Source organism: Elgaria multicarinata, chromosome 9, assembly GCF_023053635.1.
Source record: "Elgaria multicarinata webbii isolate HBS135686 ecotype San Diego chromosome 9, rElgMul1.1.pri, whole genome shotgun sequence".
NCBI classification, from domain to species: domain Eukaryota; kingdom Metazoa; phylum Chordata; class Lepidosauria; order Squamata; family Anguidae; genus Elgaria; species Elgaria multicarinata.
Window position 1 is genome coordinate 51604791 of NC_086179.1, and position 17832 is coordinate 51622622.

At 37.3% G+C, this 17832-nt stretch overlaps 2 protein-coding genes across 3 annotated transcripts in view; one reads left to right on the plus strand and one right to left on the minus strand.

The window, feature by feature from the left end:
• The window catches only part of OSBPL8 (oxysterol binding protein like 8), a 324479-nt gene that overhangs the window by 148251 nt on the left and 158396 nt on the right, over positions 1-17832 (plus strand). The window lies entirely within an intron of this gene.
• ZDHHC17 (zinc finger DHHC-type palmitoyltransferase 17) overlaps positions 1-17832 on the minus strand; it is a 52535-nt gene that overhangs the window by 14344 nt on the left and 20359 nt on the right. For both annotated transcript variants that reach the window (XM_063133849.1, XM_063133848.1), the window contains exons 6-10: positions 14301-14365; positions 13514-13676; positions 4511-4636; positions 4016-4158; positions 1766-1868 (exon numbers count right to left, since the gene is read on the minus strand). In XM_063133849.1, the coding sequence (XP_062989919.1) occupies positions 1766-1868; positions 4016-4158; positions 4511-4636; positions 13514-13676; positions 14301-14365 (600 nt within the window). The remainder of the gene's footprint in view (positions 1-1765; positions 1869-4015; positions 4159-4510; positions 4637-13513; positions 13677-14300; positions 14366-17832) is intronic.

Consider the following 17832-nt stretch of genomic DNA (forward strand, 5'->3'; position numbering starts at 1 on the left):
GCAAATAGAATGTTCCACTACAGTTAAAGTAAACTACAGAAGAGAGGAATCCGCAGAGGAGACGGAAGAAGAGAGCACATGAGTCTTCAGCAGGTTTCCAACATCCTAACCAGAGTTTTCAGACTGGAAACATTATATCTGCATCAAAAACAGATTAATGTATTTTTATACAAGCTATTACCTATGTTCTTCTGACACAAATAGAATATTCTATTAAAATCTGTCCCTTGAACGGAGTACATTAGAAATTATTAATCGTGTAATCTATTCCTACTATGGAGAATACCACTGAGAATTGCAAAGCACTGACAACAATAAGCACAGCAGCAACTAACAGACCTTAGATATCTCAAATCAAATACAGTGAGTAAATTCAAATTAATATTTTTCATCATAATTCCACTGACAATTTAAATGTCTAGTTATTTGAATTAACCTTTCTCGAAACCCTTTCATTTTTGATCAAAATATGTGTCCAGAAGCAGCTTTATGAAGGCAGTCATAGGGAGTCAATTCGTCAGATATCACATTATTCATCTTACAGGGAATAAAAAGGCTATTGTTCTCTGCTGAAGGTAAGTGTCCTATGAATAAGACTGAAAATAATGGGGGAATAAATTCTTATCCTGACCACAAATTTTCTACTTGATTCTATAAAGAACAGAGGAGATGTCATGTTTTTATCAAGTTGCAGACAAGTTAATCGACAGCGGAACTTGAATGGCTGGAAGAACTAATCAAGGCTGGCTACATTAATTACTTATGGAAAACTGACCTGTGGGATTTAGGGAAGCCTGGTTTTGGCAGCATCAGAAGAACAGCCAAGCTGGACCAGACCAACAGTCCACTTACTTCAGCACTCTGTTTACACAGTGATCAACCAGCTGTTGATCAGGAACTCCCGAGCAGGACATGGGTGCAACAGCACCCTCTCTCCTATGTTTCCCAACAATAGGCTTACTGCCTCTGTTCCTGGAGGTAGCAAATAGCCATCAGGACTAGTAGCCACTGATAGCCTTCTCCTCTACGAATTTATCCAACCTCCTTTAAAAACCATCCAAATTGGTGGGCATCACTACATCTTGTGGTAGTGAATTCCATAGTTTAACTATGCACTGTGTGAAGAAGTACTTCCTTTTAGCTATCCCGAATCTATCACCTATCAGCTTCATGGGATGGCTCTGGGTTCTAGTATTTTGAGAGCGGGTCAGAGGCATCCACATGGCCAACGTGGTATGAACTTATGATCTGCTATAATGTCATAGGTAGTTCATGAACACAAACTGTGTAAGGGGAATGATTTTGTTATTGATATGATCAATTTAAAGTATTTTGTTTCTTCTACTCAGACAAAAAAGGCTCCCAAAGCAATCAGTAAAATAAGACAGACAGAGAATAAATCAGACAATAAACTGAAAAAGCAGAAAGAGTGAGTATGAAGAACAGGCAGGACTTGGGGAGGCCTTAAATCGGTCTAATCCAAAGCTCCTTGTTTCTGACATGCCCCAGAAAGGCCAAAAGAAGTACACTAGTTCTGGAGGCTGGCATACTTATTTTCCCTCCTATTAGTGTCAATGGAAGGTAATATTTTTAAAGGACTGAGGGCCCCAACATTCTGCTCTGGCTGCCAGTGCTTAAGGGGACAGGTTGAGTACATAAGGGCTATGCAATCTCCATGAAATCTCCCTCACCTTACCACTTTAGGATTCATCTGTAAGACCACTGTTCTCCCTGCTCATAGCAAATTACTGAAAACATAAAGGATATCATTCCAGAACCAGAAAAACCATGTCACATACATCCAGAATTTTGTTGCTAGGTAGATTCCAAGAGGCAGTGCACTATGCATGGAGTGATCAAAGAATGATCTGTGGAACAATACAAAAACATTTTCACATGGATGTTCAAACATGGTGTCCTCGCATATGTAAAAAAAAACCTCTACTATTCAGTTCAGTTTTACTCTGTACAGCACCATGTACATTGATGGTGCTATATAAATAAATAAATAATAATAATAATAATAATAATAATAATAATAATAATAATCTTGCTGGAAAAGGTCTTTCATGACTCAGTAAAGCAAGCACTTTTTTTAGTCTTATGTAGAACATTGCTGGAATTCAAAATTACCTGATTCAGATCATGCATTTACTCAGTTTGAAATACTGAGATTAAGTATGTGTTGAACATCATTTCCACCAAATATTCTCCAGTTTAGAGTGTAAAACAAATTCTACACATGCATGGTCAGCATTCAGGCTGCTTTAAAGGCATATGCACAAAAAATCTTTAATGTTAACTTTTAAAAGTCAATGTTAAAAGTTCTTATTCTCAATGAAATTCTCACTGATTGCTACAAATTATGTGACCACCTGAACAAGCACCCTTTTGTTTGGTATGTATCTTCTCTATTTGGGTGAATTCTCTCTACTGTTTCTTGCAAGCATTTTATGTGGTTGCAGTCCCTATCCAGGGCTAAAACCTTTCTTACTCTTGGGTGTGTTCTTTTGGCAAGGCGGGCAGGGGAGGATTGAATTTCAAAGCTTGTCTCCACCATGGCTGTTCCTCAGTACAACATTCTGGGAACAATACAATAACGTGCATATACCCAGCACCATCAGTACAAATGCATCAACATTAAGAGCCATATGGGAACATTTGGAAACAAACATTTAATTTGTCCAAGACAGTTCATAAATACCCAGCCAATTCTGAATCAAGAAGAGGAGAGTTCACCTACCTTAAACAGATAGGGACACAGAAATTTAATGTCATATTGTCCCACCTGACATTGCTGAGGTGGGACATGTTCATGAAATGGCTTTCCCCCTCAATTTTCACATGGTAAAATGGTCTTGTGAAAGTGAACCCATAGGCAAACAAAGATACTGATTTTTCCTCCAAGACGTAGTCGTGAATAATCTTACTACATCTCAAAATGGTTATATGAACCAGCCTTTGAAGATAAGGCAGCAACACTGCAGAAGTTCCAGCAGGAAAGATTAAAAGTGCTGCCAGTCTAGTAACATGTCAGGCTTCATTGTTTCAGGCTGGCCGTGTAAATTTCCCAATGCTTAATACTTCCAGTTGGATTACATTACAGTAAAAAAAAAAGTATGCATGCTAATGGTATTACAGAAATCTACAACCATGGAGTAATGTTTATTCTAGAGCCACATTTTGACAGCAGTTAAAAGTAAGGCTATACTGCACACTCAGCACAACTCAAGATGATAGTTATTTTAACTGAATTTGAAGCAAAAGCCAAACCAAGAATATGAGATGCTGTAATCTAATCTCTTATTTTTACACAAGAGATTCCAACATTTAAAATATTTATCAGACAAGTGCTGTATTTCTTAAATTGACAAGAAACAAATTTAAGATAACCCTCCCTACAACCTTTCCTTAGGCAATGTAATTCTTGCTATGAATGGATTTCTTTTTGCCAGTAAAATTAAAGGGATATGTATAAGCTTTCTTTTTTCTTTGTTTGTTTACAATGAAGATATCCCTTTCAAAAATACTCTCTTAAAAGAAATTATTTTTATTACAAACCATCACATTATGGAAGTAGAAGCACAGGATATTTTTCATTTCTATAGAAAAAGTGATAATCATTTTATAAATGGATTTTACTATTTCTTTCCCAAAACTGGAAAGCCATATCAGAATTGTAAAAGTGGAAACATTGCAGTTCGGTTAATGCACCTTTTCATTCTCATACAACACAACTAAAGAATGATTCACAAACTGACTGAACTGGTAATTACAATGCAGCCAATAACCTATCCAGTGGTCAGAATTTAAGGGTATCAAAACATATTTCACTGTATAATGCACCTACATTGCCATGCTTTTCTATCTGTCCTGAATAATAATTTAGTGAAAGGCTAAAATGAGGGAAACCATTCCTTTCAAGAATGGTGCTTTTATACATCTGAAAATATTTTATGTATTAACTAAATTATCTTTATTTTTTTACAAAAGAATTCTTTAATTCAATACTTACTTGGATAGAAACTGAACCATAGCCCAAACACCACCATACATTAGTCCTTTAATGAGCCAAGAATCAATATCAAGGTCTGCTATAAACCCAACCAGCCAAATAACTAGGAAAGGTGTTCCTAGCATCACCTTCTGACGAAATTCCTACATAAAAAAAACAAATATTAAGGGTTTTTTTTCTGAACTAGTTAAAAAGTACATAATGTTAACATCCATACTTCATAGCGTGTTCAACCTGTTTAAAGAAAGTTTAAACTTGCAGACTTGGGGAGATCCTATGTTCAGTTAAATGCAATATAGGTTTGGTCCATCACTTATCCCTACAAGGTCCGGACCCTGGAGTAAGAGCAAGAAGGGGAATGGAGCAAGGGTGGGGGAGCCCAAGGCTCCCAAAACTTCCTGCTATAATCCCAAGGGACAAATATCTAAATAGGGTGACCATTTATCAAAAGACGGAAACACGTTACATGATTTATCATTTAAAGGTTCTTCTCACCTTATCAGCCCTGAGCTTTCTGAGAAATGATGGATTGTCATATCCTTTTGCCTGCCTTGCCTCCTGTAGATGGTTTATCATCCAAACATTTTTTCTTTGTTTTGCTAAATCAAGTGGTGATTCACCCTATTAAGAAAATAAAAAAATTAAGAAGCTTTGTGTAAATAAAAAATGGAAAACAGATGCAGAACAATTTCACTTTTAAAAATAAACACTAACTTCAAACATTTTAATTATTTAGTTTTTTAAAAATACGCTACATTATTTTCGTTGGCAAATTTACTTTATGCTGCAGAGAAAATTACTTTCTTCTGATCTTTTCTTGTTTTGATTAGATGAGTGATATGGAGTTGGCTATTTCTGGGTCTTCCTGAAACAAGTTCGCTTGCCTCACTATGATTTCATTGATTTTAGTTTACTTTAGGGATTACATGGAACAGTTCATTGGAGTTTAAAAGACCAACATGCTTAGCTCACTAGTCTGGAACAAGAGGTTCTCTCTCATATATTAACAAGCAGTGGAGACAAGGCAAAAAGAAGGCAATTAATATTTATTCATTGAATTACTCCCAACAGACATGTTTGTTGAGCAGTTATCAATGCCCTGCGGAGATGGTTGATATGAACACGTGGTGGATTACAAGTACAGGTGTCATTAGACATATTTCTATACCCTTACATGTGGTGAAAACTAAAGATTGTACTGGCCAATACCACTCCTTCCAGATGTTGGCATTTAAATTTATGCTTACATTGGTAGTGTCCTACATACCTAGATTATAACATGTTATGTAACTTTGATTGTATGGTACATGGATCACACATTTCTAGGTAGTATCTAATGTCGTCCCTACGCTAATACTAATGGCATTGCACTAGCGTAAACCAACACTTGTGCAATGTAGCTAACGCAATGGGGAAAAGCAGCAACTTGCTACTGAAATTCATCAGCAAGGCAGTAAAAGGCGATAGATACTTTTTTATAACAAGGCACGCAAATTCCTTTGAAGAAAAATTGCCCCCTTTTTGCCCTCACCACTGTAAGTCACTCTTTCCCCCCATTGTGCTAGTTATGTTGTCCAGCCATTAGTTTACGCTAGCACAATGTTATCAGTGCTAATGCCAGGGCAACTTTGGATACTATCCTACGCATGTAGGACCCTAAACAAACATTAAATTCAAAAATTGAATGTCAGATGAGGACAGGGCAGGATAGGATAGTGTAATCCCAATCCTCTAATGTGTGTATAAATTGAACATCTGCATTTGCGTATCTGAAAGATACATTAAGAGTTGCTGTTAACAGTATAAAATGTAAGCTAAAAGAAATGTTTCTCACAATTCAATTGTACTCTATAACATAGCTACAAAAATCCTTAAAAATGCAAATGAACAGATACTATATCGATTGCTGGCACCTGGTTGGCAGCTTGTTATATTTAGCCCTGTGTTTAGAGATATTTTTTGTAGCCAAGACTACTAGTTTTGACTAGTTCTTTGTTAAATTCTCCAATACTGAAGGATGAACAACAACAACAACAAAAAGGGTCCTACGATGAAATATAATCTACAGCTATGATGGAAAATCATTCTTCACTCTTCTCTCTCAGGGAGTATACTGGTAATAAATTGTGCTCACTGTTATCTGCAGACTCCTCCCACTTTGCATGAAATAACCTTATTAAAGAACACAAACTTATATGGGATTCTGGCATCGGCAAAGTAATCTCTTTAATCTCTCATGATAAAATGCAAAAACCCTTCCAACTTCCAAAAACTTAAAATGACCTTGCAATATGGGGTTGGTGTATCCCAAACCTATCAACGGGGATTTCCAACTGACAGAAATGTACAGCTAGTTAACACCTCAAGAAAGAAAGGTTCTTGTAGTACAGAGGAGGCAAAAGACAACCAACTGAAGGTACCTCCAGCTCCAGTTTTGCACTCCTCCTCTCTTCTACTGAAGGTAATTCCCCTCCTAAACAAAGCATTCATGGAGGCTTGAAAAATGGCTGAATCCTCCATCGTTCGGCCCCCTCCTAAAAAAAAATGAGACAGGTACCAGAAACTGAAAAGTTACCCAGGAAAGGCAAAGAGCCTTTGAGAGACAGAGCACAAATTGCAAGGATTACACATTTAAATTCCAGCATCAGTAGAGATTAAATACCCAATCAGTGTTAGGCATTTAATTTCTATTGATAGGACTTGTGCACCAAAAGCCCACGTGTGACTTGGAAATCTTAGCCAGCAACTTGCCAATAGCAGTAGAAACCAGGCAACAATATTTTCTGGTCCTCAAGTGGAATTTCCTTCCACTTCCAATGTGTATTGAGAAAGCTTAACCCACTACACACCATAAGATCAAGAGATGTGGTAAAAGATGTTCAAGGAAATCAACGAACTGTACAAGGCTTGCCCTAGCGGAAGCAAAAGGAATGAGCTCAGAAGTAGCTAAATAAAGTTCTGATAATCAGTAACATCCACTAGGTTCCTGGGCTTGTATAGCTTCTGAAATGAAACACAACTAATTTTCTTACCCTTTTATAGTAATTTTAAAATTTCCTCTGGACAATCACCCACTCTAGAGAAACAATGACCACTGTAAATACTACTGCTGGTCCAACTGTTTCTTCTGCTCTAGAGTAAATATGACATTCAAGTCTTTTTCAGATCAAACGACAACACAGTACCAATCACCAACTAACTACTTTAAGGCTTCTTTTAACATGAAGCCATGGTTAACTGATAAAGATGTTTTTAAAAGCTGTATCAAAGCCAGATTTCAATGCTAGCTTATTACTATGTGGCAATCAAAATCTTAAAAGCAGAATAATACATATAAAATGATTTGCCACAAATACAGTGTAAATTATTATTATTATTATTATTATTATTATTATTATTATTATAATACTTTTATCCCTCCCTTTAGCCAAAAAGGCTCTCAAGGCGGCTTACAAAAATATTTCTAAAGATAACAAAGTTTCTCTAGTATGATTTTCCACAGTGTACTGTAAGTTTCTCTAGTATTTATTTATGTATTACTTTTTTATACCGCCCAATAGCTGAAGCTCTCTGGGAGGCTCACAAAAATTAAAACCATAATAAAACAACCAACAGGTTAAAAACATTGCCTTGCACTGACAAAAAGGAACTCTGGGCAGCTACTTTCGTACTCACAACAATCATGTAAAGCAGGGTAGGCAGAGGGTAACCCACGCAGAGAAAAACCCACTCAGCTTACTTTATGATTAGGTGGGATTCAAACCTGGATCTCTCTAGCCCTAGTGGGCCACAATAACTACTATATCACACTGGGCTTGTATCCTACACTGCCGCTGCACTACTTGTGTTGCACTAGCGTAAAAGACTGCTAGCACAACAGGATATAGCAGTTTCTAAAATAAGCATGGAAATAAGCAGCAATGCTCATTTCCAGAATGGGGCAGGTCAGTGGAGTTCCCTTCTTCCTCTTTTCTTTTTCTTTTTTGGCAGACCAAAATCCATCACCTTCTTGATCGATAAAATTAATGAATGGTGACCTTGTACATTCAGATGGTCAAATATCTGATTGATCTCTCTAACTTGCTGAGTCAGTTTTTCCAGTAATGCCAAGTTCCATACTCCCACACCAATTATTCAAATCAGCGAGCCTGACACCCTTCCAGTTTTTGCCAGAAACTTGTCTAGCAGCCAGCAGAAAGAATGAGATTAGGGCTTTTTGCAAATAGTTGATATTGAATTTGTTGTATAAATTAAGTACAAGACCTGGATCGAGACTAATTGATTGATTGGCATTTTTGTTGATTTCATTTTCAATCTTAACCCAAAAGAGTTGAGCAAATGGGCAAGTCCACCAGTAATGGAGATATGTACCAATGGCTCCACACAGCCTCCAGCATAGTGGAGACTTACTTTTAGTTATTCTTGCAAGTTTCACTTGAGTGAAGTACCATCCGTAAATCACCTTAACTGAACTTTCTCCAGTACGTGCTGAGTTTGATTTCAATGAATGGACAGACCAATTTTTTTTGCCAGCTTTTGTCATTTATTTCATATCCTAGATCTTGCTCCCAGGTTATCGTTAAACCTCTCATGTTATAATTAGCAATATCGAGAAGGTATTATAAAGTTGTAAGACAATTCCTTTAGAGCCCGGGATATAATTATCTAGGCAGTTTTCAAATTCTTTAATAGGCCTTGTAGCTTGCTGCTTAACTGATGGTATATTTAGAAAATGAAGTATTTGGTGGCCTTGAAACTACAGATTAGGCCTTTCTGAGTGTTCTGTTGATTGGCCCCTTTCCAGAAATGAGAATTGCCACTCATGTCTGCTTTTTTTCAGAAACCACTAGTTCCTGTTGTGCTAGTGATCCCTTCTGCTAGTGCAGGGGCAGTACAGGATACTGCCCTGGGACTAATACAGAAAGACAGATTTAATTTTCCATAAACATTTTTCTAATTGAGATAGAAAATGTCATGTTTCTAGTTTCTGTTCTTTCCTTGGAAGCACTTGCTATAATTCTAGATGCATTCTAACTGAAAATTACTCTCTCTACATTTCACAGGAAATTACTCCCTGTATTCAATACAAATCAGCAAAAATATTTCAAACAATAACATGACAGCTATAATTAGCTTATGTTACCCCTCAGAACTTATCTTCTTTAATAAGGAATACAATATTTTGTTCAAAACAACCTCAAGAGAAAAGTGGGGGGGGGGAATAAGAAAAAAGTAACTTGCAGTTCCTCAAGGATGTCACATACAGGCCCAGTTCAGACATAACACACCAGATGGTGGTGGTTGTCTAATGCACAATCCAGTATATGCCTTGAGCTCACATACTTTGTCCACAAAGGGAGGATATTTAAAATTTCTACTGCTGGTTAGTTTGTTGCTGCATGGCAACTGAGCAAATGGTGGAGCCAACAGTATCAAACCACAATCTGAACCAGCTTGTGCATGAAAAAAAAAGAGAAAAAGCCATGGTTTGTTGTTATATCTAAACTGGGCCTGCAGTAACACATAAATGGCCAGGGTACCCTGGCCACCCATATACAAGATCATGAGGATTATTCTTGAAGAACAAGTTATGGATTAACTGTAATACAGGAACATCGATTACAGTCTACCTCTGTTATCATAACCTACCTAAGTATATTCTTGCATATATTTACTTATTACATAGCAATCTCTAATGCTATCCCTGTAATATATCCCTTTCTGTATACTGATGATGAGGATGATGATTATCGTCATCATCTTTTTCTTTAGCCAAGGTAAAAAGTACTTCTATATTTGCGTTACTTTTTTTTAAAAAAGTAGACTGCTTCTGTTCATTTCAGTGCTCCAGTTTCTAACAAAGGCACAATACTGCCTATCCAAAATCAAGATTACTAAAGTGAACTTGCCATCTATTCAAAGAATTAGACCTTTCATTTTTCAGAATGAACTCTTAATTTTTAGAAGAATACTACAGGAAAGATTCCAGTAAAAGCATATGATTCTTAGAAACTGAATGTATTATATCACTCCTTTCAAGAATCAAGGAAAAAATCCCCTTAAAAGGCTAAAGAATGACAGTAACTTTATGCATACAATTTTAGTGTTCAGCTGTTTCATGGCCAAAAATAAAGTAACACTTCCACAAAATTTGCAAAAATGTGATTACTTGTCTCAAAAGATAAACCAGATCACACTGAATACAATCTGATACCCTGTTGCTATCTTGTGCAGAAGATTCCTCCTGTCAGAAACACCAAACATTGTTTGTCATTCAAAAAGGGAAAAGGAAGAGAAAGTACATTAACTGTCCTAAGCCCTTAGAACAGACTAAAAGCTAAAAAAGATACTGATGAGAAAATGGGGATGACTTACAAAAAGGCATACCAGAGAACCCTACTAGTCACTTGACTATTACATACTTCTGCTATACACTGGCTAAGGTACCCAGAATATATGCATAGACAAAACTAAATTCAACTGACTTTTCCTTGTATCTACGCAACGTAATCACATTCCTGAAAGCTTGAAAGCAGGCATAAGAGATGCTACTGCCTGTTAGGTAGCTAAATATTGAAATGCAAAATCTTTCACTAAACTCAAAACATAGAGCAGAACACTCAGAGGTCAACTAATGAGGGTTCCCTGAATGAGGCCTGGAAAAAGATATGATTCCACCACATTTCAGATGGTAGCAAGACACTTAAAGGACATCTGCAAAGATGTCCATGTAGGAATTATGTAACTCAGACTTTGCATGTAATCAGTTAACAAGCGAGACACGCCTGCCTCTTCTACTTTTACCCCACAACCCACAATTGGCTCTTTTGTAGGCTGTGGAGTATGATGTCATTAACACAATAACAAACATGTTAATTGATGCATTGTTTAGCACCTGAACAAGTGATCTGTCCAGGTTCACACATCACGCTCCACAACCTATGAACAAGTCGATCATGGGTTGTGGGGGAAAAGTAAGAGACAGCATGCAGGCTCATGCACAATGACCCATTGATTGTTTAACCGATGGGTTGTCGTTACATGTGAACCAGGTCACTATGTAGTTATTTGACATACACGTTTTCAAGGTGTCCTGTGACCAGCAAGAAAAAAGGTTAATATTTCTGGTGGACTCATGCAGATTTTTTTTTACTTACTTGGAAGTCTCCATGAATGGCTGTTACGACTGATAATTAAATGCTGGATTGGATTACTAAAAAAATATGTTCAGATATTTTGTTAAATATGTCTCACTTCACTAAAAATCCTAGTTTTTGAAGTCACAATTCTCTGTAAGAGTGTTTCCTACACACAATTAACAACAGCTAATGGTCCAAGATATAGAATGTCCCTCACTTCAAATGCCAAAGAGGCACTTCATTTTTATGGGCAGTTATTAACAGAATTTTTAAAAAACCTTGATAAATCCAATTCTATGCCAACCATTTGGATTTTTATTGCAAGTAGGATGGGTATTCCTTTTATACAAGCTAAATAACTAGATAAGCATCAGGTTTTGCAAGCAACTCTCTCAGTTGAAGAAAATGAAGTGTTGTATCCCCTACCCCATCTTTGCTCCTCTACATCCCTTCACATCTGTCAGAGGAAGATTTGCATGTGATCTTCTCTCTCCATCTCTTGCATGCCTACTTCTCCGCCCCATACCCTGAATCATTATAGGTAGCATGAAAGGAGTGTCTGTGCATTCTCAAACAGTTCTCAGGAAAAGATGAGTAAGGGTACAATCCTATGCATATTTAGATAGAAATAAATCCTACAATTTCCAGCATTCCCCAGCCAGCATGGGAGTTGTAGGACTTTTTTTCTGTCTAAATATGCATAAGATTTATCCTCCACTCTTACAACATTCTTAAACAGTACAGAGTTGGATGGAAAGCAGTGATGAGTTATATCATGGGCCTGGATTTGGCTGGCTGCCAAATTTGGCTGTTCTATCCTACAGGCTATACAACCATATATACTCTTAGAATTCTCTGTTCTTAATAGGTGGCAATATTAGCTATCAAACCATTGGTCCTGCTATGCTGCCTGTTGCTTGTAGTACCAACGTGCCCTGGCCTTCTTGCACAGATTAGGGTGTACAGACTATAAAAAACATGAATTTCATCTGCCAATGCTCACTCCATCCTGGTAAAAGGAGAAAAATAGGAAAAAGGGGCAAGACTACATGCACTTACAACACCTAACAGAGTATTTAAAATCTAGGAAAGTACAACGTTTGCAAACAAAAATAGAAAGCTATTGATTCTCAACTCTGAGTCAACACAAGGCATAAAGACACACATCATCTTCTATAGTATTGACTGGAAGAAGGGAGATGGACACCCAGCTTTCTCTACAACTAAGTTCATTAGTCACAGAGACCTCCAAGACATATCTGCTCAAACTTTAAGAAGCATTAGTCTGCAATGTTTTGGTAATACTACAGATAGCAGAGCTTTCCGATCAATTATCTGGCCACCTTTACTTATTCTGTCTTCCTCTATAAACAAAAAGCATATCAGAAGACTGAACCAAGAAAGTTTTTTTCTCCCTGCAATTGCCCAGATGAAACAACCTTGTTAAATAATCTTCACCTCTCCAATGAATTACACACATATAGTACTTTATTCAGGCATGTTTTTACATCATGGATAGTATCCAGTTGGACACTAGCGCTAACGTAAATCACTATGTGTCAGTGTAAGGGTCCTCTACTGCACTGCCAATACTGATAGCTAGCGCAAAGGGATTCCCAGGGAAACCTGTCATGTCACCTAACACTATTGGTGTTATGCTAGATGTCCCTTGTTAGCACAGCATAATTTACGTTAGTGTTAGTGTCCTGTTGGATACTGCCCTATGTTTCTTTTTCTTCTGCTATTTTATTACTCTGCTGCTTTCTAAGAAAAAACATGTCTGTAGAAAGGTACCATGGCAAACTGCTGCTTGCCATTAGTGAGAAGAAAACTGATGTTCCAGACTAGAGGTGCTGTTTTTTACATAAATCTATGAATATTTTATTTCATAAACTAAGACGTGAATGGAAAAATGTTGGCAGTAGAAACTGTTAAATGAAAATCATTTTAATGAAGCAATTCCTTATTTTTTAAACATTGATTTTATAATTGAATAATTTTAGGGACTAGGGACAATCCAATATGCTGGGGAAGCAGGTAGGTAGGTGGTAAGAGGCTCCAGGAAACAGGGAACTTAAAATGGTGCAATCCAGGAGTTAAGAGTAGCTCAAAGAACAAAGGCAAAGAAAGCTGTAAGACCATGACCATGGAGAAGAGATGAGGGGAATGTGCATGAGGTGGTAAAGGGCTAAGGGGAGAAAGAACAACAGCAGCGAAGGATTTGAGGGAAGAATTCATAGATGTACAGGGTGCAGAGGAAAAACCACTCACAGTCTGTGGATAGGAATACTGAAACTCACATTGATTTGAAATAACTAATCAAATGTTCAGGTTTCTATTAAAACAAACATACATTTACCTTGATATTCTGGGCATCAACATTAGCTCCAGCTTCTAGAAGAAGACTAATCACTGTGGTATTTCCTGCTAGTACCGCCCAATGTAGTGCTGTGTTCTTATGATATTTGTCTCCCAGATTCACTGAAACATTGAAAGTAAGTAGCAACCGAGTGGGATCCACACTGGAAAATAAAAGCAAGGTTAAATCCATACAAACAAGAACTTACTATTATGTTATTAATCCAGAGGTATGATGCCTTGGAAAAAGAGTATTTCTTTTCTCCAGTACTAAAAGCACTAATAAACCTACAGAATATTTGGCTATTTAGAAAATACTAAGGCAACAATCCTATACCAACTTACCTGGGAGTAAGTCCCACTGAACTCAATGGGACTTACTTCTGAGTAGACAAATACAGGATTGCACTCTAAGATTCCTTCTGCCCCATCTTTTCACTAATCACTAAAAAGAAAAAAACAGGAAAAGTAGGCTGAATCTAGAAAATACTTTTTCGTCCGCCTCTGAAGATGAGCAGAGAAAGGGAAGTACATAGTCACCTGATTGCAGCACACACTTTAATTGCATGAAGACAGATATGTGTAATATATGTCAATAAAACTGCTGTGGATGTTTTGACATCCCTGTGATGTTGAATTAGTTCTTTCACGAAAATTCTTATAAAGTTTCTTTTATTTTAATGTAACCAAAAGTATTAACCAATTCTAAGGTATATTATATAATTTATAGTTTTATTTGACAAGTACAAAGAATTTCAGATAGCTCTGGTTTTGAATAAGCAAGTTACCTGTGTGTTCTGTAAGCTGCCCACATTAAAGGAGTCATTCCATTTTGATCCATCATATCTACATCCTGATGGAAAGAGCAGCAGCAATCAGACATGTACATTTATAATAGCTGAAGAAAGAATACTAAAGAACAAACTTCCTGAAGTCTAGCCAGAAGGGGAACAAAAGTGGTGTATCTGTACAGTGATGCAAATGCTGTAACAAATATTTTACACACTGCAGAAAGCATTATAAACCACTTTATGTGAATATAATATGAGATCATCAATTGTAATATATGCTAGAGCACCATCTGCTGTTACAACTCTGCTACTTTTGCAAATAAACTGCCCAAATTATATAATGTGGATCTTCCAATCAGTATGAAGAACAGAAAGATTGGAGGCATGAAATAAACACACTGCCAGAACCCAAAGAAATGTTCAGCTAGTTCTGTGCAGTGAAGAAAACTTTGGACTTCAGTTTCTTGAACATGTCACAAGGTGAATTGCTTTCAAAACGGAATAAAGTTTGTGATTCAGCAGGGAGTCTTCTGTTAAAAGAGGAAGAAAGTGAAAATTCACATACCACATATACAAGGCTTGGCTGAAGGAGTTCTTTAGATCTCAGTCATTACCTGGAATTCCTCCTCCTTAACTTATATGAATTGTTTACAGTTAAGATACAGTTCATTCCTTTTAAATGTACATGTTCAAAAGTAACTCGACGTATGTAGGCGCATCAACCTCAACACCATAAACATTTGAAGGCTTTACGCAATTTGCTTATTTAAGTTATTTTTTCTTTTCTTTTTAAACACACAAAGAGAATTTTGAATTAGTGGAGGGGAAGGAAAGAACCTTTGACTCTTGGAAATTGCAGGATGGGCTTATATCTAAGGGACTGTGAGACATGAAATTACCGCTGGGGGTGCTAAAAAGTGGGAACCGCCACAATTCTCTGACAATGAACTCACTATTAGCAAAACAAGTACATTTAGGTACAATCCTATGGATAGAATCATAGAATAGTAGAGTTGGAAGGGGCATATAAGGTCATCGAGTAGAGTTGGAAGGGACCTATAAGGCAATCTTTAGACAGAAAAAAGTCCTACAACTCCCATCATTCTCCAACCAGTACTTCTGGGTTGGGGAATCCTGGGAACTGTAGAAATTTTGTCTGTCTAAACATGCATAGGATTGCACCCTTAGTGGATTTTCTCCTTCATCATGTAATCTAGAAACTTTTGAGAAATAAAAGCTGAGATGCTTAAGAATCTGCTTTAAGTGTAGATCTCTAAAGCACATGTGCAGATGTATAAAATTACAAAGTATTTTAATACTAATATTTGAATTTACTGCAATACCTTGCTATTTGAGCTGCAAGGAAAAGGAGGGATCAATGAAAACCACCTCCTCGCCACTTCTTTCAGCAAAGCATCCTGTGAGCGGAATTCAGCTCAAGGAAAGTCTGATTCACACCTAATAAGTATATTCTCATGTAATGACAATCCATCAGTTTAAAAACCAATTGGTTTTTGTAGAATACATGAGCCCTTTCCGCTGTTACTCCTCAACCTAAAAACAACCATGATCAATCTACACCTGCTGTCTCTTGCTCAACAACCAATTTTAAACCAATGGGTTGCCATTACGGGGCGGGGGGGGGGAGCATGCTACCATTTTAAAGGGATAATTGGGTGGTTGGTCACTCTAACATGCATAAAATAAATTAAAAATTCACCAATCTTCCTGAAATTTACATGTGCCAGAAAGAAATGTTAGTTTTACATAACCTGAAAATTTCAGGAAGATTGGTTGAAGATTGAGGAAGAAAGGGAAGTTTACAGAAAAAAGGAAAAAAACTTGGGTCATGCTAAAGCTTTTCTGGAAAAGTATTACCATATTTCTTCGATTGTAAGGCGCTATCGATTGTAAGACGCACACTAATTTCAGTACCACTAACAGAAAAAAAAACCCTAAGACACACCTGCGATTCTAAGACGCACCCCATTTTTAGAGATGTTTATATGGGGAAAAAAGTGCGTCTTAGAATCGAAGAAATCGGGTAGTAACCATTTGTGCCCAGCTGTGGTGGGCCTGCGATAGCCATCACATGTTAACTACTGCCATTTCTGTATTTACTTCCTACTCTACTAGGTGGAATCAAATTTTTATTTTAAAATTCAATTTACTTTTTTAAAAAACTATTTCTTTATTGCTAATGAAAGCCTATGGAAGGTCATAATGCAGCACTTGGAATGTTGAGGGGGAGGATGGAATAATTGCCATCTGGAGTAAAGCTCAAGCAGCAAGCAGCTATGAATTTCTGTGACCTGTGTGTGTATGTATGTGGACAAGCAATCCCCTCAGCGTGACCATACCCTACCACAAGGAAGCTATGGAATTGAATGGGAGTGAAACTTTACTTCATAAGCAGGCCTGGCTTTTCTTGAGGGCAGAGAGTTCTGCTGCCTGAAGTCTCAGAAGCAGACTCAGCCTGGTTCTTGCCTCCATTTAGAGAGAAGAAAAGTCCTCTTTTCTCTTTTGGAACATGTTTTCCCTTGTCTTTGAGACTATTTTGGGCTATCGTTTCCTAAGCCCATTTCCTCTGACCCAGGCACCTGGCTCCTGAGCAGCTTGATGTAGTTTTTGCCCCCTATTTGATTTTGGTCAGTGGTGAAGGTTGAGCTTCACAGCACTTTTTATTTTAAAATATTTTCTTCACTCTCTACCTGGATTAAGTTTCCCTGCCTGGACTTCGCTGAGTTCTACACCCTAGATTCCAGGAGAGATCTCTTTCAACCTTCCTCTGGATCCATGATAGCCTGGTCTTCAGATCTCTCCTTGGAATATGTATATACATTCCTTTTAACACACACACCCATACACACATTGCTCCCTTCCTTTTTTCTAAGAGTTTGGACCATCCTGCTATAAAGTTGAAAGCTTCAAACACTTCATTTAACTGGTTTGGGCTGATGTAAGTTTTAAGTACAACTTTGAAAACTTTCAAAGTGCTTCTGGGTCTACAACACTCTTTTTGGCCTAGTCACACTTTTCTTCTAATATGCCTTAGCAAAAGTTAAACTGTAGTTTATTTTGCATACTGTACACATGTTTTCTTTCTAATCATTGAATGTTTCACATTTCACTTCTGTATCTCACGCTCTTTTGCATTTATTTTTCTTTATAAACCTTTCATATCTTAAGAGTTCTTGTATAGCATGTTTTCATTTGTTTAACAACTTAAAAGGGGTATTCACTGTTTTCCTGCTTATGTTTTAAAATCTATTTTCAACTGGCCTAGTAACTTTGTTCCCCAACCTGCTGCCCTCCAGATGTTTGAGATTACAAGTCCCAGCATTCCTGACCATACAGACTTGCAATGTTGGGATTTGTAGCCGAACATCTTTGGAGGGCACCAGGTTGAGGAAGGGCTGCTCTAAAAAAAGAAAGAGAAAGTGTTCCTCAGCAGTTTTCCACAACCCCACAGTCACTTCTGCATATCATATTCTCCATCCTGTCCTCATGGTTTATCTGCTTTGGGAGA